The sequence below is a fragment of the Podarcis vaucheri genome (assembly GCF_965113315.1).
Source record: "Podarcis vaucheri genome assembly, chromosome: 13".
NCBI classification, from domain to species: domain Eukaryota; kingdom Metazoa; phylum Chordata; class Lepidosauria; order Squamata; family Lacertidae; genus Podarcis; species Podarcis vaucheri.
In genome coordinates, this window is record NC_138751.1 from 1,966,198 (window position 1) to 1,986,172 (window position 19,975).

A 19,975-nucleotide genomic window follows, 5' to 3' on the forward strand; every position below is an offset into this window, starting at 1 on the left:
CTGTAATGATTCCTGCAGCCATCAATAAATTTGTGAGCAAGTCCTTGCTAGCCTGTGAACCTTCCACCCCATCGTAAATCGATAACAATGCTACCTCTGGGCTTTCGGTCAGCTTTAACCCAGTGGTTTCTGTTATCTCCTTAAACACCCTTTGCCAAAAGAAATTGTACATATTTGCACCCCCACCACATGTGAACATAGGTCCCAGACAGGCCACATTCCTCTGAGACCCAGTTACTTGGAGTCACAAGTGGTTATCGTGCTCAGGCTTCCATTTTGGGGTATCTGCTTGGCTGTTCTGAGAAAAGGGTGCTGGACCAAATGAATTTTTTTGGTCTCATCCTGCAGCCAAGCTCTTACTGTGTTGTACACCAAGGAATAATGAAAATTATAGAGGAATGAAGTGCCGGTTTTGTGTGTTGCGTGTGTGACTCACAGATGGTTGCAATTCCTTCCAGGGTAACTGACAAGAGGACAGAAAGTGTCGTTGCGAGTCAGACGGAGAACGGAAGAGCGGATCCTCAAGGCTTTATCCAGCCGGTTGCACTATGGAAGGAGAGAGCAGCACTTCTTTCATGCCCTTTGTTAAGTAGGTTTCTTGCGTTTGCCACAGAGATACAGTGGTGCCTTGCAAGACGAAAATAATCCGTTCCGCGAGTCTCTTCGTCTAGCGGTTTTTTCGTCTTGCGAAGCAACCCTATTAGCGGATTAGCGCTATTAGCGGTTTAGCGGATTAGCGGCTATTAAAGGCTTAGCGGCTTAGCGGCTAAAAGGCTATTAGCGGCTTAGCGGCTTAGAAAAAGGGGGGAGCGGAAAAAATTGGAACACTCGCAAGACGTTTTCGTCTTGCGAAGCAGCTCAAAAACGGAAAACCCTTTCGTCTAGGGGTTTTTCCGTCTTGCGAGGCATTCGTCTTGCGGGGCACCACTGTACATACATTTAAAAAAGGAAAGGAAAAGGGAGAAGACATGTGCGATGTGTCGTGTGCGCTTTGACAAATTGACATTCAAGTAGTGCACATTGTTAAACTATGGAACTCACTGCCTGGGGAGGCAGCAATGGGCACCAACTTGGATGGCTTTAGAAAAGGATTGGACGAATCCATAGAGGAGGAGAGGGCAGGCAATGGCTTCTAGCCAGGATGGCTATGTTCTGCCTCCACAATTTGAGGCCAGTTGCTGGAAGCCGCAGGAGGGGAGAGTTGCTCTCATGCTCAGGTCCTGCTTGCAAGTTTCCCACAAAGTGCATCCTGCTATCCACCGTGAGAACAGGATGGTGGACTAGATGGGCCATTGGCCTGATCCAGCTAAAGACAGGGTCACAGATTGGTTTGGGTACTTTCCCACTTCCCTTGCTCTCTCTGAGATGAAAATCCCCAAATACTATTCTCAGCAGTGGTCTCCAAGGATAGAGAACCCTCCCCAAACCATAGTTTCAGGTGTAACACCAAGCCACAGTTTGTCCCAATCGTAGTTTGCAAACCAAATGGGTTGAAGTTTTTAAGCAGGTGTTGTAAAAGTGCCTGCCCAATATCGACAATGGATATGAATTTATTTATTTATTTTGTTTCACAAACTTTATTTTGGTTATTTCATAAAATAGAATTTATTTATTTTATTTATTTCATAAGATACACTGGTTGGTTGTAAAAATAAATAAATCTCAAAGCGGTTTACAAAAGATAAAACAAGAAAAGCAATAAAAAAAACCTCAGCCCTACTTTTAACACATACAAAAGTTATGAAATCAAAGCAGATTAAAATTATGTCAACTTTCTAAATATCTGGTAGGTAGGCTTATCTCAACAGGAATGCTGTACAGTGAAGGCAGCTGCTTGATCTCAATAGGCAGGGAGTTCCAAAGTGCAGGTGCTGCCACACTTAACGGTCAAGTTCTTACTAATGTGGAACAGGCATCGTGTGGCACCTGTAGTAGCACCAATTCTGCCAATTAGGCACTCGTAGGTTCAGACAATCTCACAGGCAAGCTTGTCCCAAGTTGTTAAGGGCTTTATATACTAACAGCAACGCCTTGAACTTGGCCCTGATGCAAATAGGCTGCCAGTGCAGATCTCTGAGCACAAGTGTCAGATGCGAACAAGGCCTCCCTCCTGTCAGCAATCGTGCTGCAGCATCCTGCACCAACTGCAGCTTCTGGATCAAGCGTGAAGGATGCCTCGCATAGAGCGCATTGCTGCAGTCCAATCTTGAAGCAATCAACACATGATCTGCTGTGTCAAGGCTTCCCCAGCCCAGGAACGGCCATTGCTGTTGAACCAGCTGCAGTTAGTAAAAGGCGCTTGCAGCCCTGGCCTGAGGCTACTACCTGAGCCTCTGGGGGACAGAGTGGATACAGAAGGACCCCAAGCTGTGAAGCTGCTCCTTCAGTGGGAGGGCAACCCCATTGAGTGTAGGCTGGGCTGACTCACAGCTGCGAATGACTGGGCAAGGCAAGAGTTAGATAAGGAAGTTAGGACTGCAAGAGGGAGAAGTTAGCCTTTTAAAACTTTGTCCAGTGAGGTCATCACACCAGTTCTGCAGGAAGTCCTGTTGCTGCAGCTTTATTTAGCAGGGTGTGGAAGTGATAAAACAGCAATTTGGGAAAGTGTAAATAAGAAGCCGTAGGCAAAAGTTACCAGCAGGTGGCAGAGAGAAACTGAATTGGGAGATGTGGAGGTATTTACAGGAATCAGAATAATCCTCAATAACCCCTATTTTTTTCCTGGAGGCTAAGAATAGCCTCTCATTTTGTATAAAGGTTGCCGTTGTGTTTTTGAGATGCTGGAAAAATCTGTGAAATGTCTTGCTCTCTGAGATGGTTTCCTTACTGAGGATTTTTCAATTCAGCGTTACTTCTGCACAGCCTTGAGATCTGCAGTCTGTTTTACATACATCAGGCAGTGTAGAAATGTAGAATAATTTGCCTAAAAAGCGAGGGGGGAGGAATGTTAAACAGTGTGTAGAAGAACAGCCTAACAATCTTGAGAAGAGGAAGCTGGGTGCAAGACACAAGGGCTGCAACAAAAGGACAAAGAAAGAAAGGGAAGGGAGGCATAGAATACCAAGCTTCTTTTAAAAAGAAAAGAAAAACCCACAGCTCGCGAAGGGGACTTTTTCAGTGACATATTACTCAGTGGAGGCTGGTCTGTTGTTGCTGTTTAGTCCTTTAGTCGTGTCCGCCTCTTCGTGACCCCCTGGACCACAGCACGCCAGGCCCTCCTGTCTTCCACTGCCTCCCGCAGTTTGGTCAAACTCATGCTGGTAGCTTCCAGAACACTGTCCCACCATCTCGTCCTCCGTCGTCCCCTTCTCCTTGTGCCCTCCATCTTTCCCAGCATCAGGGTCTTTTCCGGGAGTCTTCTCTTCTCCTGAAGTGGCCAAAGTCTTGGAGCCTCAGCTTCAGGATCTGTCCTTCCAGTGAGCACTCAGGGCTGATTTCCTTCAGAATGGAGAGGTCGGATCTTCTTGCAGTCCATGGGACTCTCCAGAGTCTCCTCCTCCAGCTGGTCTACTAGGGCAAATGGGGCACCACCAGCCACCATGCTGTACTTCAGAACCAGGAGTGCCAGATTGGCACCACGACCATGGGTGCCTGGAGCCATGTGTGCCATGCAGCATGCATGGCCTTGAAATTTGAGGGTGCCCATCCCTTTCATGGGGAATTTTGTGGGTGCCTGGGCACCCAGGTCCCCAGAGAGTTGGAACCTATGCTCAGAACATATCAAATGGGGTGCTGCTGTCTCAGTGATGGTCTAGGGCAGTGGTTCTCTTTTCTTCTTCTTCCCTGGGCCACACTTTCAGAATAAACATTTGCTTGCGCCACACCAATTTTTTTTTTAATTGATAAGAAATACAGTGGGAAACAAGGAGAAACAACAACTAGCAGTGCTTGATTTATAGCTTAGAACACAACTGCAGGACAACCAGGAAGTATAAGCCAATGCAGCTATGTAACAACATGAATCATTCCCAAAAAATAATTATAAACGAGCTTCTTACATATCTACCTTAAGTATGTATGCGGACCCGATGAGAGGTATCAGCTTGCAGTATCACTTGATGCTCTTGCTGTCATTTTGAAAAGGTATCTATCCATATTCTGTAAATAAATGAATAAAATTTGGCTACTATGCTACACTGAAATGTTTAAACGTTTCTGTGATAGTCCTTGAATCTTCCTGCCACACTTTCCATCCTCTCCTGCCACACCAGGGTGGTGCAATGCACCCTTTGAAAACCACTGGTCTAGGGTGGTACTGCCCCCTGGGGGGGGGGTTCCCTAGGGGGTGGTAGGAAGCATCCTAGCACCCCCTAGGGATGCTGGAGTCGCAAATGGCTATCAGGCTTTGAAAACCTGGTTTCGCTGGATCAAGTTCATCCAATGGATTTTGGATTAATTGTTCAATTAATCATTACTGTTTTGAATTCCATTGTGTTACTACCTTCCTTGGTGGGTTGTGCAAACTGCTCTTCTGAATAATGCTTTTTATAGGGTCTGGGACATGGGAGGTTAGTTTATGGAACCAGGGAGGCGTTCGCCTAAAAAGGTTTAGGAGGAGGTCTTGGAGGACCTATATCTCTCTGAAGCCGTTTGATCATGAACTATTTCAGTATCTGTGGGCAAATGGTTTCAGTTTCTTTCTTTCTTTTAATCAACATCCAGTGCTGTAATAATAAAAAAAGAGGTTGGCTAAGTAGCAATTAAGCAAGCAGCTTCTATATAAACCCACATAAATTAAATATTAATTTGTTAACTTCAAAGAGTGCTGGGGGCAAGTAGGAAATTGGCAAGGCATGGAGGAACAATGAGACACGGCCCATCCTCTGAGGAATAAATACTGTATGTTCCAAAGTCTTCCTCGTATATATTTCTAAGATCTGCTGGGCTGGAACACTCCTTGCATTTAGTTGTTAACTCTTAACAAGCCGCTAGGCTAGTACATTCAAAGGTTGTGAGGATGCATGGAAAATATATATGATCTGCTTGGTTATCTCATCATCCTGCGTTAGCTGTACCTGAAAGGTGAGCTGATATTTTCCAAAAGGAACTTGCGCTTTCTGCCCCTGCGATGCCAACACAGCCTTTCTCAAGTTCCTTTTACAGTAATGATATGCCCCTGTCTATGCATCTCTGTGGTGGGACGCGGGTGGTGCTGTGGGTTAAACCACAGAGCCTAGGACTTGCTGATCAGAAGGTCGGCAGTTCGAATCCCCGCCACGGGGTGAGCTCCCATTGTTCGGTCCCTGCTCCTGCCAGCCTAGCAGTTCCAAAGCACGTCAAAGTGCAAGTAGATAAATAGGTACCACTTCAGAGGGAAGGTAAACGGCATTTCCGTGCGCTGCTCTGGTTCGCCAGAAGTGGCTTAGTCATGCTGGCCACATGACCCGGAAGCTGTACACCGGCTCCCTCGGCCAATAAAGCGAGATAAGCACCACAACCCCAGAGTCGGCCATGACTAGACCTAATGGTCAGGGGTCCCTTTACCTTTACCTTTACCTTTATGCATCTCTGCAGAAAAGGATGCAGATTTGGAGAGGTTCCCATCAAAGTCATAACAGTCATTACTCTGTGAAATCTAAACACAGCAAACCGGTAAGTTGTTGGAATCCATGCTTTGAATTGCCAACGAAATGTTTGTGCTGGTCTATGCTTACGTGTGATATAATCTACTCTTTCTCCTTTTCAAGACAGTCCAAGATAGTCAGCAGATACCAACAAGAAGCAGAAGCAGAGGCTGCCAGCCCCGACTGTTCAAACAGCAACATTTGGGATGGTCTCAGCCAACAACCAGGGTAACACACACAGTACTGTGCATAATGGTCCAAAATACAGACACAATCCTTTCAGGAGAGCTTTTTTGTTTTTTACTAATTCCCCTCCATTGCCCCCACCACTGCTGGTGCATAACTCAATGCAAAATAAGGATGTTGTTTATGTCAGCATATCGTTGCACTTTGGGCTACCCCCCCCCTGAAACATTCAGCTACTTCAGTCATCAAGGAGAGCAGAGGAATGTGCAAAGCGCATGCAAATGCCTTTGCAAAAATTCTGATCCGTTTGCCAGGGCAGCCACTGAGCTGCAATATAAAAGTTGCAATAGTCTGAAAAACCAGCCAGGATTTAATAGTGCTGTTACATGCTACTCCAATCTCTGAGTGGCGATAAGACTCCAGGGGTTGCTGCACTTACCCAGGTTTCAGTTTCCTTGGATTGGAGGCCATCAGAGACTGTGGTGTCTTTGGGATATATGGTTTTATTGACACATATATACAACCTGAACATAGGATGGAGGGGCCCACACAGCATCAACACACAAGTTTTTGGTCCTTATTGGCATGAATATATATGTTTGGAGATATATGTTTGGAGGCATGTGAGCATTGACTGCTGGAGTGATTTGGAGATGGGTCAAGGAAGCTAGGCTTTATTTATTTGTTTGTTCAAATTATGCCCACTCTTCCTCCCAAAGGAACCCAGGGCAAAATATAATTAAAAGGTTAGTGTTCTGCATAGTTCCTTGACCATCACTGTGGTTAGCAGGAGCCAAGCACTTATTAAAAAAATAAACAAATTATACAAATGTACCTATTCAGAACAGTCAGCCTCTGTTTAGTGAAATTTGGATTCTGTGCACATAGCGTCAACCCATCCCTGTGCTTGCCGACTGCCAACGAGTTGCATCCCCCAGCCCCCAAGTTATGAATGTAATATATAAGAGGCATTTTGAAGTAAAAGCCAGTGGTACTTAGTTGCACATTTATCTTTCAGCTCCTGCTGGATGGAAGAATATAACGAGGCACCGTCCCTGCTGGTAAGTTTTCATGGATGGCAAGATGAGGCTTCCTTTGAAATCATTTGCTTCTTTCCTGCGGAACTAATGCCCCATGTAAAAATAGGAAAATGCAAATAGAGTTTGCCCTGATTAGTGAGCTCAGCTGTGTGTGTGTGTACTTCCCTTTGCAAACCTCATTTGCTCTGTGGAACCTGAAACCTTTCCAGCGGGAGTGTGTGCACTGCAGAAAAGAGGGAAGGTAATTTTACGTGGAGCATTCCAGACACACTGAGCAATCCTGCACGCAGATTACGCTGGGGGTGGAGATACCTTGCTGCTCCACCAGCAGAACAGCTGCCGTATCTTATACCCACTCAGCCCAGGAGGGAAGGGGGAAATGCAGAGAACCAGGCTGCACACACAGCCATAACTCACCAAAAGGGGCTGTGCCAGTGATGATGCCATCTTCCCACAATGTGCTCAGGCACATTCTGGAGACAGGCACGGAAACTTGCCCTCCCACAGTAAGCACTGTATTCTGCTCTGGTCAGACCTCACCTGGAGTACTGTGTCCAGTTCTGGGCACCACAGTTCAAGAAGGACACTGACAAACTGGAACGTGTCCAGAGGAGGGCAACCAAAATGGTCAAAGGCCTGGAAACGATGCCTTATGAGGAACGGCTAAGGGAGCTGGGCATGTTTAGCCTGGAGAAGAGGAGGTTAAGGGGTGATATGATAGCCATGTTCAAATATATAAAAGGATGTCACCTAGAGGAGGGAGAAAGGTTGTTTTCTGCTGCTCCAGAGAAGCGGACACGGAGCAATGGATCCAAACTACAAGAAAGAAGATTCCACCTAAACATTAGGAAGAACTTCCTGACAGTAAGAGCTGTTTGACAGTGGAATTTGCTGCCAAGGAGTGTGGTGGAGTCTCCTCCTTTGGAGGTCTTTAAGCAGAGGCTTGACAACCATATGTCAGGAGTGCTCTGATGGTGTTTCCTGTTTGGCAGGGGGTTGGACTCGATGGCCCTTGTGGTCTCTTCCAACTCTATGATTCTATGACTACTACTATACTACTATACTATACTAAGCAGTGATGGCCACCAACCTGGATGGCTTTGAAAGAGGATGAGACATATTCATGGAGGAAGAGAGGGCTATCGATGGCTACTAGCCACAATCGTTGTGTTTAACCCCCACAGTTGGAGGCAGCGATGCTTCCGGATACCAGTTCTTGGAAACTGAGCAAGCGAGAGTTGCTCTTGTGCTCTAATCCTGTTTGCAGGTTTCCCACAGGCATCTAGGTGGCCACTGTGAGAACAGGATGCTAGACTAAATGGTCACTCTCTGGCCTGATCTAGCAGGCTTTTCTTATGTTGGGTTGGAAAAGGTGGACCAAGCATAAAGTTCCCAATTCCCTCTTTTTCCCCTACCAGTTTAGAAGGGAGGGCTGGGGCTGGCAAGGGTGTCTTGCCCTCCCTGTCCAAAAGGCCACAGGCGACATCCTCTTGCTTCTTGTTGTGAGCTAGTTCCTGACAGTGATGTCACTTTTCCTTAAAGAGTACAGATTCTCCTCACCCCCTGCTCTGTTCGATGAGGCTGGCTAAGAGGCTGCTTCACCACAGTCTGCCTCTCCGCTCCGAAACCTGTTCCCTCTTACATTCATCTTGCAAACAACATTCCTGGCTGCCCCCACAGTTACAGGAATAACACAAAAATGATACGTATGGCAATTTCTCATGTTTTGGGTGTGTGACAGCAGCACTGCCACCTCTCAAACATTAAAAAAAAATAGATTGATTGCTTTGCAATTCTAATTCAAATCATGGTAGCTTCCCCCCCCAAAAAAAAACCCCTATTCTCATTGAAGGGGAGGGACATTCCTGGCAGCCTTTTGCACTTCCAATTTCCTTGGGAGGAGGAGGTAGGAAGCAATCACTCCTGAGAACAAAAGCCCCAGGACAAAGCACATTTCCTTGCTATTTTCTGTCGTATGTACTTAGCTGTGGCTAAGTACATATGGGCAATAAGAACAGGTTTCTTGGATTGCCACTCACCACCACCACCACCGCCCCTTAAATAAACTTTCTCTTAGAGAGAAGTAGGTGAATATTGTTTTTTTTAAAAAAACCAAATAAATAAATAAACACAGCCATAAATATTTATTGAGATGCATTTATTGGAGCTTGGGTCTGTCTCCTGACTTATGCTCCTTTGGATTAATTATCTTCTGACATGCACGGCTGTATCTCCAAGTGTTATGACTTCTCCACACTTAGCTCACTGGCTGTTGCTAATTAGGGATGCTTTTGGCTGAGTGAAACTGAGCTCATTAGGTCGAGGGCTGTCAGGTTAGCTGGCACAGGTAGAACCCCCCTCGTGCCACGCACCCCGGAAACTTGCTTCTGAATGAGGCACTGGGGTCTCACACCAGGGAACAAAACCATGGCACAAACAGTCTGTGTCCTCAGTATATATTGATTGATCGCCTGAGGGTTTTAAGGGGGAGATTCCTGGAGGTGAGCCTCTGGGGAAAGTCCTCCCCAGGAAGTTTTGCTTTGGGTGCACTTTCCTTTGGGTGCAACTGTCTTTGCAGGGACAGTTTCCACTCCTCTTCCCCATTCAGAAGGGAATGTAAACTCGCTTCATCCCTCCTACCTTTCTTCTCTGGCTTCTCCTTGCCCAGCGGGCTAGCGCAAGCCCATCTGAGGGCAGTCCAGAACTGCCTCTGAAAGGCCCAGTTGGAGGGGGCTGATTGAGGCCTCCTGAAAGGAGCAGGCAGGTGGCAACTGTACAGAAGGGGGCGAACTCCATCAGTCCCCCGCAGAGCGCAATGGCATTCACCCACTCATGTTGCCCAGCAACAGGCATTCTCTGAGGCAGACTGTTCTGATATTGGAGGTGGTACACATGACTAGTAGACTTGATCACCTTATCCTTCACAAATCTCTCACACATCCCTTTGAGGGCTGTCCACGTAGACGGCCATTACTACATCTCACAGCAGCAAGTTCCATAGTTCAACTTTCTCTGCTCCCCACCCTACACTTAGCTCTCAGGCAACAGTGGCCACACCCCGCAAACAGCTTTGACTTGGCCAGTTAAACCAGGTGAGGTCTCAAACCCTCGGTGAATTAGGGGCTTCCCCTGCATTCAGAGACAGGCTCGGGTGGATCCAACAGTGGGTCCAACGGTCAAGAAGGCTGTGCTGTGGAGGGAAGTGAAGGGCAAATGGGGCTTGTCCGTCTGGGAAGGGAGCCCATCTTGTAAAAGGAAAACTCTGACCCTAGACCTCCACTGCCTCGTGGGAAATTTTCAGGAGAAGAAAAGGCTGAGGAGTAAACCTGACACAAATCCAGAGTGGAGTCCCTAAGATGGTTGGATGGTGCCCTTGTACGCCTCCTATCAACTCCTGCAGCCAAACCGGTGCCCTGTGTCTTGTTCTGCTTTCCTTTGGACCACATCAGTGAGGCCGAGAGGGAGGTCTTGTCATCTAGGCAGCCAAGGACCTCCAGACACGCTGCCCAGACTTGTGCCCTGGGGTGTTCACTTTAATGCTGCTGACGCAGCAGTTTGACTTCACCCCTCCATTGTCTCTCCAGACAGATGTATGCCGATGACAACAACAATTGAGAAGAAGCTGTTGCTTTAGTCTGTTCTGAATCTCCCCACATTCAGCTTCATTGGAGGTCCCTGTGGGGCTCTTGCATTACGAGAGAGGGAAAATAACTGCTCCCTGCTCACTTCCTACACACACCAAAGCATAACTGTATGCACCTCTATCATATCCTGCCTTACTCACCATATTTACATACTGAAAAGTCCTTGAATGTTGCAAACTTTCCTGAAAAGGAGAGCTACTCCATTCCCTTGATCAGCTTGGCTGCCTCTTTCTGAACCTTTCCCAGCTCCACAATATCATTTTGAGGTGAGATTACTAGAACTGCCACTTGATTAAATAAATTCCACTTTGTTAATCAGCCAGGTAGTCATTGACTGATCATTAATCAACTGATTTAGATCTGCACAAATGTGCATGTGCGAAAAACAATGTTTTCCGAGATAAATAAAGCATACTTATCTTCCTTGTAAAATGATGCACCCAGCCACCTGCAGTTTTTATAAGTACTTGGAATAAAAATAGCGAAAATCTGCTGAACAATTAATTAAAGGCAGCATCTTAGCTGATGGGAATGATTTTCATTGATTAGTGTGACTAATTGGCTAATCAGTGCAAACTTATTTTAGAGAAATCAAATATAAGTTGTAGGTGCAATAAATTTTCAAGAAAGAAAGATGCTTGTGAAAACCCTTTGTTCTCTGAAGTATTAATCTGCTCAGTTGCCACTGAAGATGCACATTCCAGCTTTGGCCATTTCTGCCTCTGCGATCGTCGTCATCACTACCACCACAAAATAGTAATGTCATTTAATGAACCAGTGCCAAATTCTTGCTTTCTCTATCCCTTCAGACATCTGGCTGTGTAGTGCAAAGGCCTAGTGAGAGTGAAAGAGACCCTTTCCCCTGGCAGATTATTTCAACCACACAGAAACTCCCATCGCCCAAGGAGCTGTGCCGGAAGAAGAGAAGGGGGCCAAAACGAAAAAGACTTGAAAATGTCAGAGCCTTGTCTGTTTGCTATCATCTGGAGGAGCTGAGGCGGCGGCAAAGCAGCATGGAAGAGTAAGGAAACAGACCTTTTGTCATGAATGGGAAGTTAACTTCTGACACCCCAGTCACCTGCAAGGGGTGGGAATCACGCGCTAGATCAGCATGGTTCTATGAGTCCCCTTGGGGTCCCAGGCCCCTTCCAGACAAACTGTTTATTGATAATTCATCCTGATTTGTTCACACAGAGGGATTTGACGAGTTTGGCTATTAAGTCATAGAAATGTAGAGTTGGAAGAGACCCCAGTGGTTGTCTATTCCACCCACCTGCAATGCAAAGAATTCCTGACATTTGGCCATCCAACCTCCGTTTAGAAATCTCTGTTGAGGGAGTCAGTTCTGTTGCTGAACAGCTCTTGCCACCAGAAAATTCTTCCTCAGGTTTACCTTGTCATTTGAATCCATTGGTTCCTACCCTCTGGAAAACAAGCTTACTGCTTCTTCAATGCGATAGCCCTTCAGATATTAGACATTCATATATTCATATCCTCTCACGGTCTTCTCTTCTCCAGGCTAAACATCCCCAACTCCCTCAACCATTTTTCACAAGATTTAGTTTCCAGACTGGGCCACCCTCCTCTGCGCACATTTTCTTTGCCAGTGTTGTGTCAAAGGGAGCATTATCCCACAATTCCATTGCATTTCCTCATCATTTTCCTTATAGCAAAAAATCTGATCTTTAGAGGAAGTGGGTTTGCTGCACAAGCACACTCAAACCACCACAATGGCACAACCTGAATTTGCCAGTATGTGATTGAATCCCACCCAAAAATCGTGAAAGCCTGGCAAGGCCTTCTCTGTTGTACTCTTGCTTTAAGTCTGGACCGCAGAAAAGTAGAGAACACACCTCTGGGAATCGCACAATCAAACTTGGGAAGGGCCACAGTTGCACTGCAAAACCTGTGCAGGGCTGGTTGGCATCTGTCTGTCTCGGGAGGAGGAGGGCACCTTTGTGGGCGAAGTCAAACTCTAGGAAAGCTACCGTGGCTGCTGTGGCTGTAGAGACCAATAAAGGAGAGACATGTTTTGTTTTTGTTTTTTGAAATATATTTTGTTTATTTATTACAAAACAATTTACATAGAACATAAACAAAACAAAAAAACAACATAAACAGACCATAGACACTGACTAACAACACCTCATTTGACATTACATACCCTATTAACTTCTGATTCACCTCATTGTGCTTTTTATACCTTACTAGTCTATGCGCACTTCATTTTTATTAATCTTTTCAGTTAATTATCGGGGGGGGAGGAATTACTTTATAATTTCCTTAAACTTCAAGATTCAATCCAAATCTGTCAGGAAATTTGTGTTATTCTTTGAACATTGCCCAATCTTTACTAAATTTCTGGTTAGAATTTCCTCTTACTCTCTCAGTCATCCTTGCAAGTTCTGAATATTTTATCATCTTTGCTTGCCAATCAGTTTTTGTGGGGGATTACATCACCTTTCCAATGTTTTGCAATTAAAGTTCTGGCCGCTGTGGTTGCGTACATAAAGAGGGTTCTGTGGTGTTTTTTTTTTTTGTGTTTTTTTTTTTTTGGTATATCGATGGACATAATGCCTAACATAAAGGGCTCAGGGTTTTTTTTTTGAAATGAGAATTTAAAGATCTTTTTGAGTTCATTGTACGTCCCAAAATTCTCTTATCTTCGTACAATCCTACCACATGTGCATAAAGGTACCAATCCCTTTTTTGCATCACCAGCAAACATCGGAGCTTTTCTTGTACATCTTGGCCAGTTTGGCCAGGGTCAAATACCATTGGTACAGCATTACGTTTTCACTCAAATTATAACATGCAGTGAACCTTATGTCTTCTCTCCACAGCCTTCCCCATTCATTCATATATATATATTCTGTCCGATGTCCTGGGCCCAACAAATCATAATTGATTTTACCTCTTCCTCCTTGACTTCCCAATCAAGGAAGAGGTTATACATCTGGGTTAGATTTTTCCCTTAGGCTGGATTAGATTTTCCTCTAGTTTTGATATTTTTCCAGCAAATCCTTTTTGTTTGTCTACACTTAATCTTTCATTAAGTTGGAAATACTGGAGCCAATCTATCAGATATATACGAATTTCCTCAAAATCCTTTAGTCTCAGTTTATTATTTTTTCCTTTAATAGCATTTTATATGTTGCCCAATTTCCCTTCATATCTTTCTTCTTACCCGCCACAGCTTTGATGGGTGAGATCCACCAAGGGATTTTATGTTCTAGCAGATCTTTATATATAATTCATGTTTTATATAAGGATTTTCTTATTATATGGTTTAAGAACCCTTTGTGGACTCTCACCTTATCATAAGCTAGACGAGGGGAGGGGAAGCACTCAGCTTCTAAAGTTTTAAAAACTAAAGTTTTAAAAACAGAATTTTAGACACAGTATGGTTATAGAAAGAGGAACTGTGTTGCTTGTCCCTAGCTACGTCTGGGCTCTGACCAGTAAGAATCACTTTGGTTATTGTATATTATCTATGTATTTCATCTTGTGTTTGTAAGCAACCCTGGAAGCTCCATTGCAGGGTGGCATATAAATATTTTATATAAAATTCCTGTGAAACCGGCACACACTGTCTTCCTGATGGCCGTGGTAAGACTGAGATGGGGTGAAAACTGCATTTTCCCAGGAGCAAAGTATTTCATGTTGAATGCTTGGAATATGTTTTCCTGTAACAGAAGTACTCCCTTGAGGAAACTTGCCTGGATCCCATGCAGCAGCTGAGTAATAATAACCGAGGGAATGATTGCACACAAAGATAAATATGCAATCTGGAAAAGCCTTAAATGTCAGCATTCCAGCCTTTGCAAATACCTGTTTTCTGTTTAAAGGCTGAAAAAGGCTAAATGGGGTGGGCTTGTCCCCCAGCCATTCTCCGAAGGAGCAGGAGGAACTGCTGACTCGCTCACAAAAGTAACGTGCCATGATGATGATGATGATGATGATGAAGAAGAAGACGCCCTGAGCCCCTTCAGCATCCTGAATCCAGCTTTCCAGCTCTATGAAGAGCACCCAGTCTTCGGCGAATGCAGCAAAGCGCAGGTAAGCTAGAATTACAAAGCCACGAAAAATAAGGGTGCAAGCTGCTCCCTACACCAGAAAGATGGTGCGGCAATGGGGCTCTTGCCTCTCGGTCTCCTCTCTCATGATCGGAACAGAACCACCTGCGGCATCCTTTCTCTCACAAGGAGGCAGAATGGACCCACACACCGTTTCTCCACCAGGGCAAGCAAAATGTATTCTCACAGGCCAAGGACACTGTCATGTCAGGCAAAAGCACACAAGCAGGACACAGAGCACAACCAGTGATGGGCGAGGCTGGGGAGAGGAAGTGTGGCCTGGGGAGGGGCATGGCATAGGGAGAGCCCCAAGGACCAGATGGGGGGGGGCATTCAACCCAACTCTTGAGGTTCCCTGTCCCTGAGTTAGAGCCTGAAGGAATACTAAAGGTAAAGGTAAAGGGACCCCTGACCATTAGGTCCAGTCGTGGCTGACTCTGGGGTTGCGGCGCTCATCTCGCTTCGTTGGCCAAGGGAGCCGGCGTACAGCTTCCGGGTCATGTGGCCAGCATGACTAAGCCGCTTCTGGCGAACCAGAGCAGCGCACGGAAACGCCGTTTACCTTCCCGCCGGAGTGGTGCCTATTTATCTACTTGCACTTTGACGTGCTTTCGAGCTGCTAGGTTGGCAGGAGCAGGGACTGAGCAGCGGGAGCTCACCCCATCACGGGGATTCAAACCGCCCACCTTCTGATCAGCAAGTCCTAGGCTCTGTGGTTTAACCCACAGCGCCACCCGAGCAAAGTTAAAAAGTGGAGAAATTCCTTTCATGGATGAGCAGAGAGATTCCTGCTCCTGGAGGGGAAGGTAGCCTTTGTTCTGCCACACTTTTAGGTGAATTAAATGGCATGTGGGTGTTTAGAGACATCCAGAGTTGCATCGTGGTTGAGCCAGTATGGTGCAGTGGTTAGAGATACCTGACTAGGACCTGGGAGATCAGGGTTCAATTCTCCACTCGGCCTTGAAGCTCACTGGGTGACCCTGGGCCAGTCCCTGCCTTCAGCCTAACCTACCTCACAGGGTTGTTGCTGTGGGGATTAAATGAGGTGGTGGAGAACCATGTACGCTGCCAGCTTGAGCTCCTTGAAGAAAAAAAGGGGGGGCAAATGGCTGAAGAATCTGTGGGTGGTTTCAGATAGCCATCATTCCCCCGCTAGGACTATTTGTCGCTTCCAGTTGCCAGGTGATGGGAATTAATCTTAGCACCTTCCAATGAGTGATGCTTGCTGAGTCTAAAGTTCATTGAATTCCCTTATTCAGCCAAGTTTCCCCTGTGTTTGTATCACTGCAAGAAGTCAACATTTGTTGGGAAAGGCCAGTTATTTGATTTCCCACTGTGAAGTAGAAGAAGTATGGAAAACATACCTAGTTGTGGTGTTTAAATTAAAAGGAGTTGTTGATTTGCAACTACTTCCTGCCATTCCAGAAGAACATCTGCTGGATCAGACCCAAAGATGCATCTAGCCCAGAATCCTGCTCCCCAGAGCGGCCAGCCAGGTGGCCAGGTGGTCTTCAACCTACGGCCAGTCCACTCCACTGAGCGATGGAGGAGAGGACCATAAGTGGCTACTAGCCATGATGACTATGCTCTGCCTCCACAGTTCGAGGCAGTCAATGCTTCTCAACAGCAGTTGCTGGAAACCCCAGGAAGGGAGAAGGGGCTCTTGTGATGGGGTCCTGCTTGCTGACTTCCTACAGGGCCACCTGGCTGGCCTCTGTGAGGACAAGATGCTAGACTGGATGGGCCACTGGCCGGATCCAGCTTATGATGAGGCAAGGGCAGAAACCTGTCTGAGTAACAGCTAGCTTCCCTTACAGGTCCTTTATCCAGAGTGGAACCCCACTGTGAGAGAGCAGCTGAGGATCCCTGAGGAAAGCCCCGTGATCTCCTACACGATGGCTACACAAGACAGGTACCAAGCCTCAGCAGGCTGCTTCTACAGGGGATTCAAACTGCAGTCGGAGGAATGACCCTGATGGCGTATGTAGCCAGAGCTTGCGTGTGTGTGTGTGTGTGTGTGTGTGTGTGTGTGTGTGTGTGAAGGAAAACCTTTCTCCAAGCACTAATAGCCTGCGTGGGCGGGCGGGAGATGGCAGGCTGCTGCTGCTGATCCATGCATACTGAATTAACAGGCAGGAACTGGGAAATGAGATGGAGAAAGTGAGGGGGTATATAATATCTCGAAAAGACCTGCCCTGTTTGACTCCTACCCATAGCAACTCCCCCCAGTTCTTTGGAAGTTTATTTTATTTTAGCAACAATTCTGTGACCTTATTTGCTTCACACACACACACACACACACACGTCTAGAGGGAGTTTGCTCTCAGAAAATGTTCTACTGTTGGCTGGGGCGGGGGAATAAAGAGGGGGAGCCACTGCCATGGGAGACATCAGGAGTGTTTCCATAGTAATGCAGCAGAAGAAGTAGAGAGGAGGCCTTGCTTGGATCTAGCTCTGCATCCTCCTTCCCTCCCTCCCCATATAGCGTAGGTGTGTGCTGTGCCGTGTTTATTTGGAATGAAAACCCCACCAGGCAGCTTCCACTAGTCTGGAATCTTTTCCCCTCTCACCTGCAGCTCTCAGGTCTGGTAAAAGACGCTGGAATTCATACAAAGTACCTGGCTGATCTGGGGGCCTCTTTCCTTCCCACACACCTCTTCCCCAAATAGGCAACTTCTTGCTTGGCCTTTCAGCAGGAGCCATCTGTCCCCCATTCCCCACCCCCTCTTGTATCCATTGAGAAGGATAACTTAAATTGTGCCCTTCTTTTTCTTACAAAAGAGCCAGGGTTATGCTTATTCTGCTTTGACAAGATCTGTCTGGGGGAGTTTGCTGCATCTTCCCATTCCAGCAAATGTGATGCCAAAGGGGTCCCTCACTGACGCCTCACTTCTCTCACATCACTTCCTTCTCACCTCCAGTGTGAATTATAAATGCTTCTGAGACTGACCAAGTCTTTGTTGCGAACTGTCTAGCATGCCACACTGCAGACCAAACTGGTGGTGGAGGAGGAGGAGGACGAGGGAGGGAGCCTTGTTTCCCAGGTTCCCCTTTTGATGACTCAGAGCAAAAGAGATAGAAGTTTCATTGAATTTTTTCTTGTTCTGCATGAGGGTAAATTGTTGTCTGCCTGGGACCAAATTGATTCCAAGAAGCTCATGATAAGGGGCTTAGAACTGCTTCACAGCCACCTCAAAAGCCAGCCTGAGTTGATAAACAGCATTCTGCAATCATTAGCAATAATATGGAATGTCGAGTCCAAACACTCCAACCATGCCCCAAAGCTCTGTATCCTCAGTGGTTTGGGGTGGAATTTAAAACACCGAAAATGCTTTATTTGGGGGGGGGGACCCTATAAACACAATCACCACCAGGCTTTTAAATGTATGGCTGCAATGTTTCTGAAATGCAGGGAATCTCTTTATAGGATATTTCAAATGTTAGCTTTTGCTCGAGGCCATTCACAGGTGCTTTCATTACAAACTGTTCCAATCTCAGAAGGGTACTGTGACCCACAGACCAGGCAACAATACCTTGCTAAAAAATTGTTTTTAACCAAAACTCCCAAACCTGAACTATTTTATGGCAGCCGGTAGCTCTAGAGTACAAAACTTTTCAAACTGCTCACTGATAACAGTTAATACATGGGTAGTATAGCCATGCTAGGACATAAAAAACAACACACAACCCAAACTGCAGTATTTGGCTGCATCTCTTGTGCTGCATTAATGCAAGTTAATGTTGAAATACCATTAATGTGAAAGGAAATGATGTACCGTTACATTTAAAAGGTAGAGTTTCAGTTGTTTTAACTTTCTATTAAATGCACAGTGTGTGACCAGACCGTGGTTGTCATTGTTGTAACTGGTTTACTCTGTCTGGGAATATAATATAATAATAATAATTTATTATTTATACCCTGCCCATCTGGCTGGGCTTCCCCAGCCACTCTGGGTGGCTTCCAAAAAAAATATTAAAATACTGTAATACATCAAACATATTAAAAGCTTCCCTAAACAGGGCTGGCTTCAGATGTCTTCTAAAAGTCTGGTAGTTGTTGTTCTCTTTGACATCTGGTGCGAGGGTGTTCCACAGGGCGGGTGCCACCACCGAGAAGGCCCTCTGCCTGGTTCCCTGTAGCTTTGCTTCTCGCAGTGAGGGAGCCGCCAAAAGGCCCTCGGCGCTGGACCTCAGCAGCCCTCCCATTAACTTCTCCCCAGCCAGTGCCTGCTATTCAAAGACACTCAGCTCCAGCCAGGTTTCCCAAGCCAATCTGGGTGGCCATCATTTCAGTGATACAGTGGACCTACCATCCACTGATTTATCAATTCAGCCATTGCCACAACTTGTGGTGTTAATTCCCTGCAGTGTGTTCAATTGAAGCTGTTCCTTTTGTTTATCCTGAATCTTACTGCCCATCAAATGAACTGGGTGAGTCTTGAGTCCTGGTGTTAGTAAGAGAAAAAATAATCTCTTAACACTTGGACTCACAGTCACCCAATTAATTTGAGGAGAGTGAGAAACGAGTCTTCATGATGGGAGGGGGAATCAAGACTCTGGGCACTTCCTGTTCATTAAGCACCCATCCAGATTTTCAGGGAAATTAGACAACCTTGGGGCTATTTAGGGAAGTGGGTGGCGCTGTGGGTTAAACCACAGAGCCTAGGGCTTGCCGATCGGAAGGTCGGCGGTTCGAATCCCCGCAATGACGGGGTGAGCTCCCCTTGCTCAGTCCATGCTCCTGCCAACCTAGCAGTTCGAAAGCACGTCAAAGTGCAAGTAGATAAATAGGTACCACTGGCGGGGAAGGTAAATGGTGTTTCCGTGCGCTGCTCTGGTTTGCCAGAAGCGGCTTAGTCCTGCTGGCCACATGACCCAGAAGCTGTACGCTGGCTCCCACGCAGTGGCGTAGCGTGGGGGGTGCAGGGGGGGCGGCCGCACCGGGCGCAACATCTGGGGGTTAGGGTTAGGGGGCGCAAATCCACTGGTTAGGGGGCACAAATCCACGGGTTAGGGGGCGCAAATTACTTGCCTTGCCCCGGGTGCTGACAACCCACGCTACGCCACTGCTCCCACGGCCAGTAAAGTGAGATGAGCGCCGCAACCCCAGAGTCTGTCACGACTGGACCAAACGGTCAGGGGTCCCTTTACTTTTAGAGGCTATTTAATGAGCAATCCCTCTGGCTTTTTTTTGTGGGGAGGCCAGATGACGGTGTGCCAAAGCTAATGGACTTCCCCGCCGTCACTTTCCTTGCCGCAAAAAGCCCCATTTGGGGTGGAGGAAGAGGCTTATTGCACAAGTCCTCCCATCCGATTACAGTCCTGCAGCCTGAATTTGCTGGTATGTGACTGAATACCACCCAGAAACAGCAACAGTCTGGGAGCACCGAGAGACCTTTTTGGCTTGGCACCAGCTGAGAAGAAGAGAGGCAGCGCCGGGACACACAAGCAGCCGAGTGCTGTTG

At 46.5% G+C, this 19,975-nt stretch overlaps 1 protein-coding gene across 1 annotated transcript; it reads left to right on the top strand.

Moving 5' to 3' along the window:
• The first annotated feature begins 460 nt into the window (after positions 1-460).
• INCA1 (inhibitor of CDK, cyclin A1 interacting protein 1) lies at positions 461-18,353 on the top strand. Its single transcript, XM_082197895.1, has 6 exons — positions 461-589; positions 5,688-5,792; positions 6,769-6,811; positions 11,244-11,455; positions 14,283-14,493; positions 16,328-18,353. The coding sequence occupies exons 1-6, from the start codon at positions 549-551 to the stop codon at positions 16,478-16,480; spliced, it is 765 nt and encodes a 254-aa protein (XP_082054021.1). The 5' UTR covers positions 461-548; the 3' UTR covers positions 16,481-18,353.
• Positions 18,354-19,975: the final 1,622 nt, after the last annotated feature.

Coding starts and splice junctions, on each gene's coding strand:
- INCA1 (XM_082197895.1), top strand. CDS start 549: ATGGAAGGAGAGAGCAGCACTTCTTTCATGCCCTTTGTTAA. Junction 11,456..14,282: donor CGGCAAAGCAGCATGGAAGA/GTAAGGAAACAG, acceptor TTCTGTTTAAAG/GCTGAAAAAGGCTAAATGGG. Junction 14,494..16,327: donor GCGAATGCAGCAAAGCGCAG/GTAAGCTAGAAT, acceptor CTTCCCTTACAG/GTCCTTTATCCAGAGTGGAA.